Raw genomic sequence first — 21,000 nt, forward strand, 5'->3', positions numbered from 1 at the left:
TCTGCCATTTCTGCACACATTGCTAAGCAGGATGAAAGTTTTAATTTTTCTTTTTTTTCCCCTAATGGAATAAAGCTTGTCTGTTCGTCCCTCAACATTGAATGACTTTTGGAAGTGTAATTAATCAGGAGCAAGAAACATGGAGAAAATCAGGTTTTAGTAGTTAACTGTTCATGAATTTGAGTGAATTTATGGGCATCTTGTCCTCTATGATATTTAATGAGTTCAACAAATTCCTTGCAGCAGACATCTGGTGAAATGTTTTTATAAAAACATTTCATCCCTGATTTACACAAAAGGGGTGAAAACTGAAGGCAGGCATTTTATACTGTTATTGATTTTCCACAAATACACATAGGTATGTGCATTATACACAGTACAAACAAAACTGTTCAAACACTTTCCAAAACTGAAACTCAATCAGCAGAAATGCCACTAATTGGCCTCAACAGAACAGCAGGGGAAATGCTGCCCTGTTCTCCTTCTCATGACTGTGGCCTATTTCTCTAAATTACAGGGCCAAACATCTGCAAAAAAGAAGCATCACTATTAATCCCTTGTGCCAGCTGTCTTTAGTTTGCTCACACAGGGGCTCAGTACCCCGTGCTATGTAATTCAAATAAAACACATTATTTGAAAGAACAAGAGGGAATAATTTCAGCAGATTACTCTGAGTTGCAACTGAGCCTACCTCAGTCCTGCCCAAACACTGTGCTTGATTTCAGTTTCCTCTCACAATCTCTCAGGCTCCCTGATTAACAGCAACATTTTATTTGCAGGTAGCATGTCGTCATAATTTACAGCTGAAGATACTAACTTTGAAAAAAAGAAGGTTCAAGAATATTGTTATACTCTGACCATGTAAATTTGTGTCTCAAGAAACACAAAAAAATTGAAAACTGAATGGAACAGGTTTGGCAGACTAGGTATGTGAAACAGATACAGATTTTGTGAATGACAGGTCTCAGTATCCAGTACAGCATATTGAAAATGTTCCTGTGGTGAGGTGTACTTTTTATCCTCAGTTTTAAGACATAAAGAATTTGCACAGCTGCTGCACACTTTAAGATATTCTGAGCCATGTATGGTAATAATTTCAGTGTTTTTTTCACATCTAAGCTATGTAAATACTGACCTCCTTGGCAAGGTAAACCCTGTACATCTAGCCAACAGACACTATGGTCTCAGAGAAGAGGATTAATTTTGTTTTCTATTAAGCCCATAGAAACTAAAAAATGTACAAGAAATTGCTTGGGGAGGCATGGAGCCTGCATGCTTCAGCCCTAATCCTCCTGTCTTTAGCCACAAACTGCCAGCTCCACCATTTCAGTGACTTCTTGCTGTTGGTTTGTTGCTGGGAATGTTAGAGAGCCCTGGTACTGAGCAAGGTTTCACTAGACCCAAAGTAAAAAGGTAAAAAAGGTTTTTTCTTGTAATAATCTAGTCAGAACATCGAAGTCTTATTAAGCTCAGCGTGAGTCTGTCTTGCATTTTGAGTTGCCATCAACTCTTCCACAACACAGATTCACGAGCAGTTCTGTCTCTTCTCTCACCTCTCCTAGACAGGTATGAACAGACCTCAAATTCATCATGACAATGCTGTTCCCATCAAAATTAATCCTGGTACAGGCTCTGCACTGGTGCTCCCAAGCTGACCTGAGAGGGATTCCAGCAGAACAGCTGGAACAGCACCAGCATCTCCTCTCCAGCAACAGCCAAGCATTGTTTAATGGCAGGTCATCTTAACATGACATACTGGGGACCCAGAAATGGAAATAGAGTCATAGAATCATTAATGTTGAAGAAGAGCTTTAAGTTCAAACATTAAAATCCTCATTTATTCCAATTTCCTGTGCATTCACTTAACATGCAGCCAACAGTTGTACCTCCAGTAGGATCAGTTCCTTGGAAACTGAGTTTACCCAGTCACATCCTATCATGAATTTAATTGACTATGTTTATCAAACTAAAAGGACCACAAAAAACCCCAAACAGTTAAATTTAAGTAAATCACTCACTGAGGCGGAAAAAAAATTAGGCTACATAAGATACAAGAATGCTTTGTGATTTTCTGCAGCTGTTCTCAGCCTTGCTTAGCAAATGAATTTAACACAGAATGTCATTCAGAACTATCTTTAGTCCTTCTTAGTGTTTTAGCACATTATAACAATTAATCATCTTTTATTAATTCATGGGCATTCAAAGATGACCTAAGAACTGTCACATTTTTTGGGTACTGCTAACTCATCTTTTATATTAACATTTACATAATTGTTCTACTTAGTACTACACAGAGAATTTTACAAGTGTATTGAGACCTTGATTTTGGGAAAAAAAAATAAATACAGGCCTAAAGGGAATATGAGCATGTACAATATTCTCTAGACCACAGAGGTAAATATGTGCATAAGGCTTTGCATAGGATCCACAGCTGCACAGTCATTCTTATAGAAGAGAAATAACATTAGAATTAGATTTAGTGGTGAAATGTCACTGTAAGATATGCAGCTAAATAGGTCAGGTCTGCCTCCCCATTGTGTCCAGGCTTAGAGCTGTCATCTACACCTATATATTTTCATTCAATATTTTTTCCAGCATTCATTGACAGGGCAAATCAAAACCTGCTCTGTCCTAACGCATACAGGCATTTTGCATAAATGAATCTATGGTTACAACCAGCTCTCCCTCAGAGGAGGCAGACTAAAAACAATATCTAAAACCAACCAACAGAACACCTTTAGGAAGTGTTTCTTTTCCAGCACTAGTTTTCTTCCTATTACTTTGCATGCAATTTTTACAGTATGCCCATCACAGCCTATTGCAAACATTTCACAAACACATAACATGTTCTGGTATTCCCCTTATTTTACAGGTTATTTCCCTTTCTATTAAGCTTTCATCAGTAATCAGGTGGCCTTAGATGCCTTACCAGGGATAGGACAGTCTGACAGCGAAGTTTTACATTTTGTCCAGGTGACACACTTGCAATTGTTCTCAGGTCTTCCTGGGGAGAGCTGCAGATCTGGGGAGCACTGCTCAGCACACGCGGTCTGTCCCAGTTCCACCTCTGTCCCAGTGGAAGACAGCTGCAAAGGAGTTAAACACAGGCAGGGTTAAGGAAGCCTCAGCTGGTCTCAGTTGGGTCACTTAGCTCATTTTGGGATTGTTTGCTCCATTTTTTAACATGCTCCAGGTTAAAACAGTACAGATACCAAGTAGTCCATTTTCTCTCGTTAGAGTAGCTGGGTTTTTTTAAACCCTCTGCAGCTTTTCCAAGGTCAGTCCTTTCATGCACTGCCATAGTCTGTTGGATTAAAAAAGCCTGGAGATCACTATGATGCCTTGTGATAGGCAGACACCTGTCAGTGGCAGAGAACATTTCTGTTGCTATGGACCTTTAGGTATAGAGAGCTCTTCAACAGGCAAATAAACAAGAAATACATTACTCCTTAAATGGGCCATTAGACAAGTTTAAGGAGTCTACATCCTGCATCTTCTTTCTTCAGGCTTATGTGAAGGCTTTTGTGAAAAGGAGTACTCCTGATCTGGAGAAATAAAGAAACTTTCTGAGGAGAGGTAAATTAAAACCACCAAAACATCAGTGTTGAAGTAATCAGGAGTAGAAATTTAAGGGAGGAAATCAATAAAATCTTATCAGCTGCATATCTGTGAGGAGAGGGCACATTAGAAAGATGTATTGCTGTCCACTCTTTAGGAATAATACTGACACTTCAATTTCTACCAATCTCACGAAATTACAAGAGCTGTTTACCAACCTACCTGCCAACTATACATTTCCATCTTTTTCTTTTGCCTTGCTGTCCTGAACAACTGTAGCAGGTCTCATAATTTATAGCGCAGGGGAGGGAGGACAAGGGCAATCAATAGCCTTGCAGCTTCTCCCATTTACTCACTCTGCAGGATCCTTAAATGTCACTTGCATGGACGACTTGGCAAAATACACCCTTCAGACCATCACAGGGCACATTTACCTCCAGGTGTCCTTAGGTTCCTACAAAGGCTTGTACTATGTGCCACATCTGATTTAGGTTACAAACTTCAAAAGGAGCAAACAGTTGTTTGAGGCCTTCAGGACACCCTTGAAAAACAGGATTTGTACAATCAAGAGCCTCTGCATCCTCAAAAAGCAGTATCAATGATCATACTCTGCTTTCTACACAGTCATGCACAAGTAAGCCCGTGCCACAAACCACCAGGCAAAGTCAAGAGTAGAAAAGAAGATCAATAACTTTTCCTTTCCTTTTTTTATCCTCCTTACAAGTGATTTTAGATTCTAATATTCCTGATAACAGAGCTATAAAAAACACTGCTGAGGAAGACACCAGTAAATTATCCAATCTATATTCCTGCCTGACAGCAGGATCAACTGTAATTATTTCTGACAGATATTTTCATAACTTGTTCTTCACAATGCAACATGTCCTTGCAATTTACATTACAGTCAGTGGAGAATTCCTGTTTACAAAGAATAAAATCCGTAGCATCAGGAGAACAGTGCTCAATACTGTGCAAGGCTCACAAAGATATGCAAGAATTCACAGCAAATTTATACACCAATTTAATTGCTGGTAGAAAGGTTAATCACAGTTTATGACCACTCCCATGATGTTTTCCTCCAGAAAGTCTGAGAGTTTTATCTGTTAATGAAGAGCCTGTGTGTTTAGTATCGTCTTGTGTCAGTTGCTCTACACATGCCAAATATCTTAAACAGCCACTGCATTTGAATTACCATAATCTGATGAAACAGGTCTAATCAACCTGATCAGAAGAGCTCAATGAACTTTTATCATTTGCCTATTTCTTTTACAGTGTGTATTATTATAATTATAGCTCTGTATAATCCAAACAATACCTGAAAGCTGGTCAATTAAAACGGTGCTGGTCGACTTTAAACAGAAGTTCCTACCTCAAAGATACACCAGAAGACAAATAAAGTCATATTTGTGGGTTACTAATCCCACATTATTGCAGAACAACCTAGTCTGTAAGTTGTAAAATGGCCCATTCTTCTATGAGACATACATCCATCTGTCGTATGTAGAACAGAATTTCCCCCAAATTAACAGCCATGAACTACCAATCAAACAATTCTACTGGGTTGCACAAAGGGCATAAACTCTGGACTAATCTTAACATTTCAATGAAATTTAGAAATTAAGCCTATCTCATTTAGTAAAATTGTCTTCAGACATAAAGAACCAGGCAGCATCTGCTGCCAAACTGAGAGAGAAACTTTGAGCACATAGTGCAATGTTTGGGATTTTGGGGGCTTGGGGTTTTTCGGTACACAGAGCTTACCTGCAATCCTTGAATGGTTAGAGAAGATCATCAGATCTTTTTCTAGTCTGGCCAGCATGTGCTGTTCAATAGTTAATCATTCCTGAATAACATTCAGTGATGACATAAAAACTAAAACTCTATCCTATTGTTAAGCAGGATGCAGTTTATCAGTCAAATGTTGAAAGAGATGTACAAATGAAATTCACAGCAGCAGCAATAATGAATGGGATGTTTAAAAAGCAAGATGGATGTCTCCAACTCTCAATGAGAAAGGCATATTATACCAGTCACAGAAAGATGTTTCCATTTCCAAGACCTTTTAGTCCATTTATGCCTAGTCCCAGCTGCGTTTCAATGAAGATAAATATAAAATTATTTGTACACTACACCATCTTCACAGCAGAAGCACTTCCATTCCTGGGAATGGAAGAGACAGCTCCTGAAGCAGAACTTCTCAGAGACATCAGAGTCAGCAGGGCACAAAGCAGCTGTTGCTGCTGACAGGATGGAAACTGAATGTGCAGGAATTCTACACTGAGTTGGAAGAGGAGAAGGGGAGAAGGAGAAAAGGTATGTGACATGTGCAACTCCACAAAATTTATCGCAAGCCTTCCTTAGATAAATTTCGAGGCTCTAATGGGAAGGCCAACACTACCAGAAAAGTTGAGTTCTGTTGCAATTATAAATAATACTCAGCAAAATAAATGTTTTAATTATTTGCTTAAATCCATAGCATGGTGTAGCCCTTCCAACTTCAGGTGTGTGCTGTCCTCCAAAGGCCATGATCCACTGCCCAGCAGGGCCAGCCTTTGCTCACTTCTCCTATGTCTACTACAGCTATTGCTGACAAGCCTTTGGTATCACAAAGGCCAATGGCATTTGTTGCTTTTCTCAAAGCTTCAGATTAAGAATTTTATCTTTCATTTAAAAGATGTTTCTCTTCCTCATAGTTGCAGGAAGGCAACAAAGAACATATTCAATAGCCTCAGAAGGTCAAAAAAATAAAGATCATACAAACATTTTTCATTTAGAAACAAAATGACCCAGTAATCTCTTGCGACTTCAACTCATGATTTCTGAGTATATGAAAATGAAAGGCAGACCTAGGCATGAGCTTATTTAACCAACATGTGGCCATAAATTCAAATAGTTTCTTGTCTTGAAAAGATGCCTTCCTTTAACAGCAGTCTTTAAAGGAAACTCTAGTAATTCCTGCAGTGGGAGGAAAAGCAGGTTCATTGGTGGCTGGTGTCAGTCACTGCTAATGAAGGCTGAATCACCATACAAGAGTTGAGAGTCCAAGCAAAGGTATGCCAGCAGGGTGGAGAATTAATCTGCTGAGAGAAATTTCCACTGACATAAAATTCTGCAGCATTAACTAAGGGCCAGCTTGGTGTAATGCAGAGCCAAAACACAGACCATATCTCATCAACACTGTGACCATGAGCACTGCACAGCAAACATTTTTTAAAATCTAGCCAGTCTATAAATCTACTGTAACCCTTATGAATGCATACAAGACAAGTATATGTGTGTGGGATTTTGTAGTACTGAAATCTTCTTGGCCTAATTTGAGAAAAAGATTGCACATATGAAGGAGCAACTGCAGGGCACTGGCTTACAGGACGGGATTTTATTTCGCCAGAAATTGCCCCAGTGTATCAGAGACCCTCTGTAACAAGAGATTTCAATGTATTTGTAACATGACCACCTGACACAGAATGCTGAAAAAGTGCAAAGAAAAGACTTGCATAAAAAGCATAAACCATTTTCAATAGTAAGAACTGACATCCAGTTCCTCTAGACAACTTTTCAGTTGATGCTGCAACAACTGACTAGAATACAACTTGTACACTGTCCATCTAATTGTCCTCCCAAATGCTGGCCCAAGAAGAATCCCGTACTAGCCAACATATTTCTTGTCAGCCAGGGCAACAAAGCAGTGTTTTTCAACCACACAAATTGAACTGTGAATATATGCAAAAAATTAACACCAGTGAGGGAAATAAGCTCATTACTGTTTCACTGTTTAATTATGATTTCTTTTCCTCATTGCACTACAGGTATGAATTCCTGCTGCCACACTTGCCCCTGTTACCTCTCATGTGTACAATAATGTAAGCCCTCTGCAAGAAGTTGCTTCTAATGAATCCAAATCATTCACTGCTCACTGAGGAAACACTGAATGGCACTGACTTAAGATGAAGACTGGAACAATTTTAACAGCTGATAGCTGGGGCAGAAGGGCAAAAGGGAGAGAGACAAAAAGAGAGAGAGAGAGAGATGGAGTGTTTTTGCTTTCTTTCTTAGGCATTGCCTAAACCAGACTATTTTCAAACACACTGCTGTGAAGCAGTTAGGTACTTCCATCCCTATGCAGAGTTTCACAGTAGAATTCTTTTTGTCACAACCATTACATCTGGCAAAATTACTGCAAAGTGGGTGTCAGATATAATTTTGAATTGCCCTGACCTAGAGAAACTATGAAGCACAGGGTAGTGGAGGTTATGCAAGAGCTATTAAGAATAAAGATTGTACAAAATGTTTGGAAGCTATTCTTGACAACATCAATAGGTCATGTTTATAAACCAGTACAAGATTTGAATGCAGTAAAAAATAGAGCTGTAAAAGCTCATTAAATATTGTATTTGGTTTGATTTCTAAGAGGCAATCACATAACTTAGTTTTGGGATGAGAATGCGTGGTCTGGTTTTTCTTTCTTTTAAGTCTTTCTTTTAAAAATAATTCAATCACTTTTCACTAAGGAGAAAAAAATAAGGGAAACGGGTGGAGAGGTTAATTTCTGAAAAAAGTGTATTTTATTATATTTCTTTCTTGGGTTAGTTTGTTTGAGATATTTAAATGAACTTTAAAAAACAGCATAAACCTTTAAATGAACTTAAAAAAAAGCATAAATCCAAGCATAAACCTTGGATTCCTACATGTGCTCTTGAAAAAGAATGGCCTGACAGACTGAAGGACCTCACCAGAAGTGAGGGCAGAAAAAAAGAATTATTTTTGGTACTGCCTGTCAGCTTCAAAGGGAAGGAAGGAAACCAAGGTCTAAGTACAAAGGACTTAGTATCAGAAAAAATATACATAATCCAAAAATTTGATATTGCTTCAGTATTCAAGCTGCCTGAAGTCCTATAGGGCAGGACATGTCATTGTCATAGCATAGTGTAAGTCATGAGGTTGACAAAACTTTTTAAGGTTTCCTATACTTCCACACCTGAAAGGCGTGCAATTATCTGCTGAGGAAGGAAGATGTTTCCTTTCGGAGTACCAAAATTCACTCTGTTCCACTAATGAGTCCCTCCTTACAGGCCTGCAGTTGTATTCACAGTCCTAATGACACACCACATTGAGCATGGACCACTGTGCCCTTGCACTTCAGGAACATCCCCCCTTATATTTATATAGACCCTGTAAGTGTCAGAAGTCACAAGTATACGGCCTGGGATAAGCTACAATTCCCTCCAGTTCCTTCAGTTTTTATCTCTCTTTCAACATTCACAACCCAGTCAGCAATAGCCTTATCTTGGAGGAAAACCTCTGTTTAAGTGTTTAAGTGTCTTAAACTGTACTGTACTGACATTCCTTCATTTCTCCTCACGCGAAATAAGTTATGAACAGGCAAACTACTCCCCTACAGTCAGCTTTATGTAGGAAAATACTGTGAAAATACCTTCTTCTTCAAGAAAGATGATGCCTTAAGGAGAGAGAGCCATCTGATGTATTTAATTACAAATGTGAATGTGGCTTTAGATCATGAAAACTCCATGATAGGGCCCTGTTTGTCATTTCATGTCAACCCTAGCTCAGTGTCTACCACTGTGACAGACTTTCAAAAGGTTTCACTGTCAGACACATGTTCTCCCTACTTACAGCACCCAGAGTTCTCTTACATCCTTCATCTGAAAATTCAGATTTCAGCTCACACGTGCCCCCATGTTGATTTCTTGTCCCTCCTGAAACTCATAGCAACACAAAGCAGCAGCACTACTTGCCAGCAATGCAACATCTGGGATTGCCTCGGCTGGCAAAATGCACCACAAATTCTAAGGGTAATTCACATAAAGAAAAGCTCAGGTGTGTACAGATTCATTATCATGCAGCAGTCCTTGCAAGCATGTGTCTTTGCATAGTTACTCAGATTTCTGTAACTGTGACAAGCGTATGTAATCCCATGTTTGATTCCATCGACCTTCTGTGAAGTGCTCTTCAGCACCGCTTTTCAGACAAGGTATATTCAAGGAGCTCACAGAATGAACAGCCAGGAGATACTGATGCCTTTGCTAGAACCTCCAACATCCACTCATCACCAGCTGCAGACAGGGTATGATAAAAATGACAGCATTCAGAGACTGGACTCATATGCAATCGATCCCTGAAGTAAACTTCAGAGGCACCACCAGCTCTGGAGTACCATCAGTCTTGGCAACATGGAAATGGTGAGTTGAAAAACTTATCATGAAATTCTCATTTCTTTACCTACTGTGCAAAATCAAGTATAATGAGGTCTATAGGCAGGCTGGAATAACTACTGTAATTGGCTCAATGGCATTCCCATAAATAAACATATTAGAAAGGCACTCTGAAAATTTACTGAGGTACACAGGAAGAATTCAGTTAGCATTTTTTCTCAAATTTGAAGGAATAGTTACTTTAATATCTTTCCTGGATTTACAGTTACTTTTCTATATATACTGCTAAATTACTCATGCTGAAACTCAACCTACAGCTTTTCTACATCCTCTACAGTGCAATGGAGCACATTAAATGGTAAGATATTTAAAAACCTCTCTGACAGAGAGCAAGCATGGGTCTGTGCATCACTTTGTACTGTCAGATATGCACATTCTTGATGCATTAGTGCTCATCAAATAATTCAAAACAAAACAAGTCCCTTCATTAAAATCCTGTCTGAAAACTGCCACTGCTATAATTGTATATGTCACACTGGAGGACATTGTGAAGTTTAGGGACAGATTAATAAGGACATGAGAGCAAACCCCCTTTGAAGAGGACAGTCTGATGGCTTGGCTATTTGTTTTGTACTGGACCTGGACACAAAACCCAAATGCCTTCAGGTCTCAGAGTGTGCTATTCACATTCTCTGAACAGAGGGAGACATCATTCTCTCTCCCAGGATTTTTCCTTGAGAAGCTCAGAGAGAGAAGAGAAAATTCTTTTCTCTACTTGCTGCGCCTGTTGTTTGGCACATGTGGAATGTATTATGGAAATTGTTTCCTGAGACTGATTTGTTAATTGGACTCTGCTGATGGTTGTTTGGATTGATTGGCCAACTGGATCAAAGCTGTGTCATGACTGTCTGAAGACAGTTACAGGTTTTTCTTTAGGATTCTTTAGTATAGTATCTCTTCAGTATAGTTTTAATATAGTATTAGTGTAATGTAACCTAGCTTAATAAAGCATTGTTCAGCCTTCTGGAGTCATGGAGTCAGAGCACGTAATTCCCTCCAATGGGGACGCCCTGCATCGATATCAGAGGACAGCAAATTTTTGTTATCAGTGTCCAAAGTCAGGTCTCAGGTCTCACACTACCTGTTGCAATACTGAGAGCAAGCTTCATTCCCACAATAGGTTTGTGAGCACTGCTAATACATCATGGAATCACAGAATATCCTGACATGGAATTGACCCACAAGGATCACCACAAGTTCACCTCCTAAAATAGCCATGGTAGCATGCAGCAGGAGCAGCACAAGCTGGGGATCAACCCATTTTTAGTGCAGTTCACAGAGAGTCCCACACTGCTGGGACTTTACCCTTCCCAGAACCTAAATTGGCTGACTAGGCATAGAAGAAAATGGGGGAAAAAAGGCAGATCATTATTTCAATATTTTACTCTTATAAACACCAAACAAACTTGTCTATTCAACAGAAATGGACATTAATACTGCAACATTAAAACATTAATCATCTAATTGGATTAAATATTTGCACAAAGTACTAAATAGAATCTGTATGGATTCAAATATATCTGTTAGGTGACATTTCTTTCCCATCAAAAAAACCCCACTATAAGCAAGACTAGCACAACAACGGAGTCTGAAAAGAATGCAACTAAAAAAATTAAAAGAATGCAACTAGACACAGAGAAAGGGAAGCAGTAGAAATACAGGCTGCTCCCAACTCCAAAAGAAAAAGTCTCTGCAATTACTTCAGGTTTTCATAGAGGCTACAGTTCAGCATGTTTAGTAAAGAAAGTACAAAATGTGTCACCATGAAACTAAGTTTTCAAACAAAGCCAAATAGTACTAATTAAAAGGCAAAAAATTAATATCCACAGTTTCAGCCTGGAGAAGATACAGAATATCTCCCAAAAGGCATTCACATTCAGAAAAAAATTAGCTAGCAGTGGCTCAAAATAAGATAAATCTTCATGTACAGATACTGACAGCAATTGTTGACCCCCATTTCCCGAATATCAGTGGCATCTTGTCTTTGAATTACATTATTTATAAAAACCATAAGATTTCTTACTCTCATTTCAGAGAAGATTTTTATGATCCATATAGAAGCTTCAATCGTAGGAGTAATTTTTTGTGCCAGTTCAGTAACTTCATTTCTGATTATACAACACATATGCAATCTCAAAAAAATTACTGCAGTTGACATTTTGTCTGGTAGTGAGTTATTGCAGTCAATAGATATCTTTCCACTGATTTCACTGGGCTTTGGCTTATTTCATTAAAAGGTGTTCTGCTTTGCAATAAAGGTCTCATATTTATGGTGCCAGCCCAATAGCTTTTGGTTGTGTTTTACAGTCCAGATTCAGCAAAGTAATTAGTCTGGACCATTCTACTTCCCTGATGGATCTGCTGAAGTACTTTGTGTAACAAATCCAAGATATCAAACTGAAAATTGCTTAACTGATAAACTGAATGTTGTCATTTTAAGAGGCACTTATCACCACTTAAATATTACATAAGATCTAAGACCAACCAACAAATTTTAGTCAAAGCTGTGTAAGTTGAAGCAAAAGTAAAATAAATTAGAAACTTCTGGTTATTAACATGTTAACATAAATCAGTGTGGCATTACTGAGTGAGCTGCAGCACTAGGTCGTTGTCCCAGTTAATCACCAGAGGAAAGAAGGGATGCCATGGAGAAATGGAAAAGTTTTTCAACCCTGGCACTCGCCATTGCTCTTGTGATACTGTGAATAGATGGAGGCTGAGTCCTGCTGCTGTGGGAGAAGCCAGCATGCTTCTCTAGGCACAGGAGCAATGACAAAGCCACCTGGTGAGCCTCTGTCCTCCTGCACTGACTGTAAACTGCTGCTGAAAACAGGTAGCTAGTCATATTTTTATGGTGAACTATTTGTTATTTGCTTATTTATTTCTTCTAGGCCCTTAACTGTCATGTCAGGACCATGATCTCCTCTTTTATTAACTATACATACTCACAATAAGGTTGTATAATGAAATATGTAATATGTTGTTACTAAGTATATTTATATACACCTTTATTTATATTTATATAGACCTTTGATATCACAGATTTAGATTATTATGCTTTACTTAACTTTTATTTCACCAGGATTCTAGAGTTTAAAATGCAAAATAAAACAGTTTAAAACAATTACTGAAAGTAGGTGCTGCAGTGCAGCCATGAGATAACAAAAAACAGCAGCATATCCAGTTGCCTTGGATGTCCACAAACCAAGACCCCAAGTTAGGTTCACCAAACAGGTTTTTACTGCTGGATGTGTGAGCCAAAGCCCAGTTCCACATCACTGACCTAGCATCCCTCAAAAAACCCTTAGCCACCACAAACAAATCACATGTAGGTTAGATAAAAATGTCTGCCACTGATGATTTTTCAAAGTTGCATTTCTATGCCACTTTTTCAGTCTCAAAGGAATCTTTATTAAGTTTTCTTTTAATGATTTCAGAGTCTAATAACATAACTAGACACAGTTAAATACTAGATCAGCCTCTTGCCGCCAGTGTCTGCATGAAGCACAGGTGGAGAAATATGAATGAATTATAGTGCTTCCTGAAGATCCTCTTTTCCTCTTCCACCCTTTGAAAAGTTAATTTGCATAAGAAAAGCAGCAGGATATCCAAAAGATGAAGTATCAAAGTGAACCTACTAGCTCACATTTCATTTAGCTTTGGTCATAATTCTGGTCTCCTCTCAGTTCACTTCACAGACTCTCCTTGATGTAGTTACCTGTACCAGTTTGTGATCTGTGGTAGCACATGAAGACTGACTGACATAGAAACTGCTTTTGTAGATGTGCTATGACCTTGTATATGCTCAAAAAGATTTAATTCTCACATTCTTACTCCTCAGAACAATGAGTGAGTTTTGGGCATAATTAAAAGGAAAGCACTACAGAGCAAGGTTGCATTTCCATGTAGTTGCTCTTTGTTTGAGGGCCTAAGTCAGTACATGGATTTGCTTAGAACTCACAATCTTAAAGATTATCTTGTTCCAACACCCCAGCCACTGGCAGAGATACATCTCACCAGACCTGGTGTTCAGCCTGTTCAGCCCCATCCAGCCTGGCCTTGAACCCTTCCAGGGATGGGGCAGCCACAGCTTCTCTGAGCAGCCTCTTCTGGTCTCTCCAATGTCACAGTAAAGGACCTATCATGCCTGATCCCATTTCCCCATCCAATTCTCTTCCACACATGACTTGCAGGCAGGTAAGACAGCTGAAATTAGGGTTGGTTATCTATCTATCTATCTATCCCATTACCTGCCAAACATTTCCAAAGGCATCCCATCACATTCAACTCTGCCACTTGGATAGGATCTCTTCATAAATAGCAATGTAACCAAGATCAGAAGAAATGAAGGCCTGAAGGACAAGACTGCCAACTGTAAGGCTAAAATGAGATTGTTTTCTATAGCCAAGAATTTTATTTTAGATTGCATTCAGTAAAAAAAGGCAGGTCAGGCAAAAATATAATGGGTTGACCTAGAAACCATGCACCATAGTCAGTTATTTTTACATCTCTTTCCATGGGTTTATATTCCTGGAAAAAACTTAACTCATAAGTGTTCTTAAAGTTGACATATTTAAATAAAATCCCTATGTATGAAACATTCAATTGGCAGTGTTTATAGTATTTTGCAGCATCTGTTGCTTCAAGGTACCTAAAGATGCGTTTTCACTACCTTTAAAAAAGAACAAAAGCTTTTCATTTTCAGTTCAGAAATCACAGGTTACAATGATTGAAGAGAGCTCTGTCTCAGTAATTCCAGTTGACTCCTCCATCAGCACAACACAACATGACAGCTTTCACAATGCATCACCTTCCTTAAATATAAATGCTATCTTTCTGAAGTACTGCCAAGAAGTTTGGCACAGTTGCCAGCCTGGATTACAAGCAGAAGACCACTACAGCACTGACTTGCTCAGAACAGAATGCTTTTTGGGGAAATGCATCCACTCTTTTGCAAAAACCAAAGACAATGGGTAAAGTACAGTCGCAATCATGGGAGTCACCTAACTACAATACATACAGCAGATAAACTTTGGTGGAAAAACTGTGGGCATCAGCAGTTGATGCTCCTACCTCAGTGCCACCAGTGGCAAATGCTACACCAGCAGTTCTTTCTAGAGCCACCACAACCAAAAACACACGATCTGCGCCCCACAGAGCTGTTGTCCAAAATGGCATTAAGTTGTACAACAGTAAAGAGCAAACATGAAACAATCACAATAGAAAAAAGCTGAACTATAACTCAGTTGAATCAACAATAGATAAATATACTTTGTTTTTAGTGCTTAATTATTGTACAGTTGTTATTGCTGTTAATGATACAATCTCCTACTTTTGCCATGATGATCAAGATGACAGCTCAGTGCTTTCCTGAGAAAACATGGGACCTTTCAGATGCTGTTTGGAGCTGCAAAGCTCAATCCCATTTCTCCTCATCCCACAAACCTGCACAAATTCACTGTCAGACTTCCCAGCTTAGTAAGCCAACTGGTTTAACAAGCTGAAGGCCGCTAGTAGCAAGATCTCCCCAGCTCCTGCCTTCACATCAGACACTTTGGTTGGTATGAGTTGCCCATCACCAGAGCTATAGCCTGCAACACAGCCATAAACCAAAAATACAGTGAAAGATAAGGTGAATTGTGAATGCTTCCATACTGAGTAGTGTTAAGCTCTCAGTGAACTGGCAGACAAGAAAAAAAGAGTTGTTTTTTTTTTAAAAATGAACCCTTTCTTCCACAAAATGACAGAAAAGGTAAATAATTTTGTAGTTTCTTTTTTTTTCAAGAGGAAGTCTCTTCAAGGTCTACTATTAAAGAAGAAAATCAATCTTCTAAAAGTAAACAAAGCAATGGAAGGATTCTTTAGAGGTCCCTGAATTCCCCTCTCCACCTCCCAAACCTGACTATTCACCAAACTCTGAGAAAATATTTGTCTACTTAATGGTACAAGCACATTTTCCAGAAGTAACATCTTTGTATTGCCAGCATCTCCAATTCCCAAATTCTGCATTTCTTTTATTGCAATGTTTCTTATCATGCTTCTTTTAACATACTTCTGTGTGTGTGTTTCTATTAAAGCCAATGATAGAGCATTTTTTATTTTAAGCATTTTTCCACCCTCTTGTGTGCTTCCATGAACTATAAAGGAACCTCTGGAGCCACACAGTGTGAAACTGTTAAAATTACCTATTTTGGGCATGCTGATGTGTCAACAAATTTATGTACACCAGAAAGCTTCCTGGAAATAGCCTCTGTAATCTTTAAGTGAAAAAATACTATCCTTTCACCTAACTATGATGTTATGGCGTATGCTTTGGTGTTCTAGGTATATGTAGATGACCATAACCCTCTTTCTGAAAAAAAGCATTTCTTAATTCTGCTTGAAGAACACTTTCTGTCTCCTTGCTGGCTGCAGTTTTTTCCAGCCTGTTACCTCTTCTGAGAGCACCTAATTTCTGTTAATTTCAGTTTGCTGCAGCACGGGAGACTGAGGAATATTCATTCAAACTACAAGTAAACCCCTACTGTTCCCATGTGGGCTTTCTTTGTTGATCCTTTTTCTGCTCCTCTATGATTAGAAACTTCCAGCAACAATCACATTCAACAAGCACCAGTGTGCTCACTGAGTTTCACCAGTTTTCTGCCCATCAATGAGCCCCATTAAGATCCCAAGTCCTTCATGAGTGAAACATAAAACAATCAAGGTTTTATTTCATTATTCACTTCAATAACTCCAGCTGTAAAATGTATATTCTAATTTTTGAAGTCTGTTTTAATAATTTAATAATTTCATACACAATAAAACCTTAGAGAAAAGTGGTCTGGCCTGACCCTTCCTATCCATTCTTCTCCAGAGAAGCTTGGCACTCCCATATCACAGCCTTTTTCCCCTAGAGTTCATTTTTATGATGCTGCATTATTTTTTACCAGCAATCCAGACAGATAACCAATGTCCATTTCATGCTGGGTGTTGCACATCTTTGTCCTCCAAGCTTATATTTATCTCCCATTGTTCCTACCACAAACCCTAGAGCAACAGTAGTCACAAGCCTGCAGTTGTCACAATCCCATAATTTGTCAAAAGCAGTGAAAGCACAATTCTGTACAAGTAGAAAAAAATGAACTGGACTTCTTTCAGTGAACTGCTTGTCCTTCAGCTTTCCAACGATCTGGATACTGAATTGAAATATATCTTCAACAGCTTGAAGAACTGACACTAGAGTAAAAAAATCTGAGCCACCAGGCAAGGAAAGCCACAATTTAACATGACTATTAGATGTAAGAAACATTCAAAAGTAAGAAGCCATAAACTTGTTCCAAAAAAAGTGAATTCTCTTCTGCTCCCTGCCAGAGGTTATCGAAACCACTTTGAAAAGCTCCTGGACGTTGCCAAGCAAATTTGTAAATTGCAGCTGCCAACCCAAATCACTAAAAACTAAAAGCAGTAAGGGAAGCCTTCCAGAAATTATTTAATGACATGGAATTATTTATACAATCACCTCCTTTCTCTGGGATGCACAGCAAGTTGAGGCCTCCTTTGTGTCTGCTTTCTGGAATGGGAGTTCACTGGAGCAGAAATTCCCTTTATATTTGTGTCTTGTGCAGCACAGATAATGTCACCAGTATTCTGCAAATACAGCACTGCAGCAGAACCTCAGCACTAAGCAGTTGATTGTCAAAGTGACTTTATAAACTTAAAACTTTGTTTCTGGAACATGGGACTTTTTTCAAAGCATGAAACTGATAAAATCTTAAAACAGCATTTATCTACCTCTTCTTGCTCAGGGAAATAATATATCTGGTACAAACAAGCTTTTTTTTTTTTTTTGCCCTCTCCCTAGAGTTTAGGAATTTTAGGGCAGTTAAAGGCTGGCTGATTTGTTCTTCCACTCTTGTACAATATTACATGCAGCTATTCAAAAGCAGTCTAATTAGGAGAAAAATCAACTCAACTGGCCTTCTGTACACCTCATACCTGCCAGAAAACCAATGGGTTTTACTGGCATGCCAAAACAATGTATGACCCCTGACCGCATTGATAAGATTAATCTTTTAATCCTAAGGAGAAAAAAGAGACCACTTGGTATGAAAAAACATCACAAAGGAGGAAGTTTCAATATCTGTGTCTATAATACCCCTTATCCCATATTAGTAATTTAATGGAGGTGAGGATAGTAAAAGGGGGGACAATTGTTTTGCTAAACAAAATGCCAAAGACCTTCTGTAAAGTACAAATTCACCAGTTTCATAAAAGGGCTGGACAACTTTTTGCATGCTACATTGTTTTAAATGAAATGAACTCTCCTGAGTGTCATAATCTGTTAGTTAATTCTGGAAGTGGCCTGAAGGCCCTGTAACAAATGCAACCTTCAAAAATGGCAGCTCAGATAGTCTAAATGCACATCAAACCAACCAAAGTGGTCCTAATTCAGTAATCCCTTAAACACAGAAAATCCCTTTGACACAGAAAAAATTCCCAATTTGAGCCATGGGGCAGAAACATTTTCTTAAACTTGGACGTTTTCAGGTCCCTCCTTCTTTGAGATGGTTATTACCCACCAGTTAAAGCATTTAATAAGCCGTGGTTTAGGGAATTGACTGTGAACTGCAGATACTCTTGTACCAGAAACCAGACCAGAGATGCAACATAAAAAAATATTTTTCTATTTCTGCACATCACTCTGGGCCACAAAGTCCCAGAGCAGCTTCTGAGTGTTCCATACCAGGGAGTCAGATGGATAACTGCAGATAGATAACACTTATTGGACAGAAAAGAGCAAACTGTAAAAATTACAGGAATACAACAGAAAGAGCGTTCCATTGTAGTCAAGAAGTCTGATCCATTGGGAAAAGAATATCTGTGAAATGCCATAAGAAGAAGGGAATAAGACTGGAAGAAGAAGGATATTATTTGTAGCATATTATAACTGAAACTGTTTCTCATCACTCAGATAAGTGCATTCATCAAAAAAACATGTCAAACGTCTAAATGCAGAATGAACGAGAAATGCAAAAATAGAGGGTCTTCCTTCAAATAATTTATTTTGGGTTTTTCTTTCTTCTTGTCATTGAAGTGTTCATAGATATTTTCAGTTTAAAGTATTGAAAAATAGGTGGCAATATATTTTCCATTTCTCTGACTACTGCCCAGCTTGTAACCTTTGATGTGCGTTGGTGGATGCTTTAAAGAATTAATTGGTCTGACTTTACTACAGAGCTGTATTCCTGTAGCTGAGCCTGTTTGTGCAACAGTTTGTCCTTCCTGGCATTCTTCCTAGATTCTCTTATGTCCATTACAAAAGTAGGCAGATGTCCCTTCTTAATGACGTTTCTACTTGCTTAGAAATATTGAAATCTTTCTCCCAGTCCCAGACAAAGATATTCTATCATGTCCTTAATGACTCCATCTTTATTTTAATGAATTTACAGGAGTTGCTGGTTCTTCCTCTTTAATTGAATTCCAGAACCAAGCCTTCATACTCAAATGACAGGGAGTCACAATGCTGCTATGGAAATGGTTTTTCACTATCATCAAAATGCAAGGATGTTTTCAATGCATCAAAAAGTAAATTCTTCTTTGTTAACAGGAATAGAAACAGAAATTGTCTGCTTTTCATGTTATTAAAGGATTTGAATCAGATTATACTAATTACATCCTTTCAAAATGGTCCTTTCACTATTTCAGCTGTTATCCTAAGATGATAAATTCTAGCTTGAAAAAAATTTTATTCTTCATACGAGGACATTTTATTCACCATCCTAAACAAAAGTGGAACTCTGTTTCTATTCCTCTGCCACCTTATCACTGTTCTTCCTTTCCTGTTGCTCAATTTTTTTTACCATTTTTGCCCCAAAGTTACCGCCTCTGTCCCAAAATGTGGAATCTTGCTAAATGTTAATCATCATTTTACAGGACTGGCTGTAGTTCACAGAATACCAGTTTCTATATCTCACATTTCAGCCAAAGGAAATTTGGGGTGCCAAGTTCAGGCATGAGCTTTAGCAAAGACAAAATAAGCAACTACTTATATTAGCATGGCTCTGGGCACAGAACATTCCCATTGACCCCTCTGCCTAATATGTTTGTGTCCAAGTGCCAGAGATATTTGTTGCTCCAAAGACCAAAGTTTAACTTAACAAGGTTAAAATTAACAGAGGTTAACACACCTAAAGTTGTAACTCCCAAGGTAGTACATATGGAGTGAGGGCTACAATGGAAGTGATTTCTACAGTGTCTGCTGTCTATGCTCCCCTTCCTCATCCTGACTCCACCAGCTGAAAGAACAGCAATCCTGGCTTTCCAGAAATCTTGTCCCACCAGCCAGGTCCCATCCCACATGATTCTTGTGACAAAACTTATGTTGTTAAAAAAACATATGGCTACCTTTGGCTATATATTTCAAGTGTCTCAACTTTGAGAAATTCTTTGGATCTCCTTCCAAACATATCAACCACCGGAACATCACACAGCCTTACATCCTCTCCCATCAAGTCCTGTGGAGGCAAACCAGACTGTTTCAGGATGAAGTGGTGCCCCAACTGAAGTCAGTACCTGTAGCTTCCCAATAACATTTGAATGCTGGTTTGATCTCTACTGAAGCTCAGATCCTGGACTCACTAAAATAAAATATGTTAGCATTTTTAGGCAACTACCTTGCCTTACAAATAAGGAAATGTTTGGAATAAAATGGTTTCAGCCTGTGATCTTATACTGCAAAATTTTCTGGTTTTCAAAAGGAATACTTAGGAGACATTACCAGAGCATTTTAAGTATTGAAGACAATGAGACATATTTGATAATTTTTCTAAACTATTAGAATACTTAAGTAGCAACAAAGAACTTGGTGATTCTGGCACAAGTTACATTTATCTTCTACTTATAAAAAGACCAACTCTGATAATTACTTTTTGTACAGTCAAAATTCATGCTGCTACTATTACTACTCTCCTCTATCTTGTTTCCTAATAAGAAACTATCAAAGCCACCTGTTGTATGCTACTAATGGTGATAATGTAATACTCATAATAGAAAACATATCCCCTATTCCAGAAATGCTTTTATTTGTCTGCATTGTGTTGATCCAGAAAATTAATATATGTCTAACTTCAAAGATAACAGTCATTGCATTCATTTCCTTGGCATTCCTTACATGCTTAGGAACTTGCTAGTGTGCACTGATCAAGGAGAGCAGCACACTAAAAATAGAGCAACA

The 21,000-nt window shown here is 38.4% G+C and overlaps 1 protein-coding gene across 5 annotated transcripts in view; it reads right to left on the reverse strand.

The window, feature by feature from the left end:
• Positions 1-21,000, reverse strand: part of MAPK10 (mitogen-activated protein kinase 10) — a 146,664-nt gene that overhangs the window by 93,598 nt on the left and 32,066 nt on the right. For all 5 annotated transcript variants that reach the window (XM_059469783.1, XM_059469781.1, XM_059469782.1 and 2 more), the window contains exon 2: positions 2,930-3,086. Coding sequence is in view for 2 of the 5 variants with exons in the window: in XM_059469779.1 (XP_059325762.1) it covers positions 2,930-3,086 (157 nt within the window). In the remaining 3 variants the exon portion in view is untranslated. The remainder of the gene's footprint in view (positions 1-2,929; positions 3,087-21,000) is intronic.

Source organism: Ammospiza nelsoni, chromosome 4 (assembly GCF_027579445.1).
Source record: "Ammospiza nelsoni isolate bAmmNel1 chromosome 4, bAmmNel1.pri, whole genome shotgun sequence".
Classification (NCBI taxonomy): Eukaryota; Metazoa; Chordata; class Aves; order Passeriformes; family Passerellidae; genus Ammospiza; species Ammospiza nelsoni.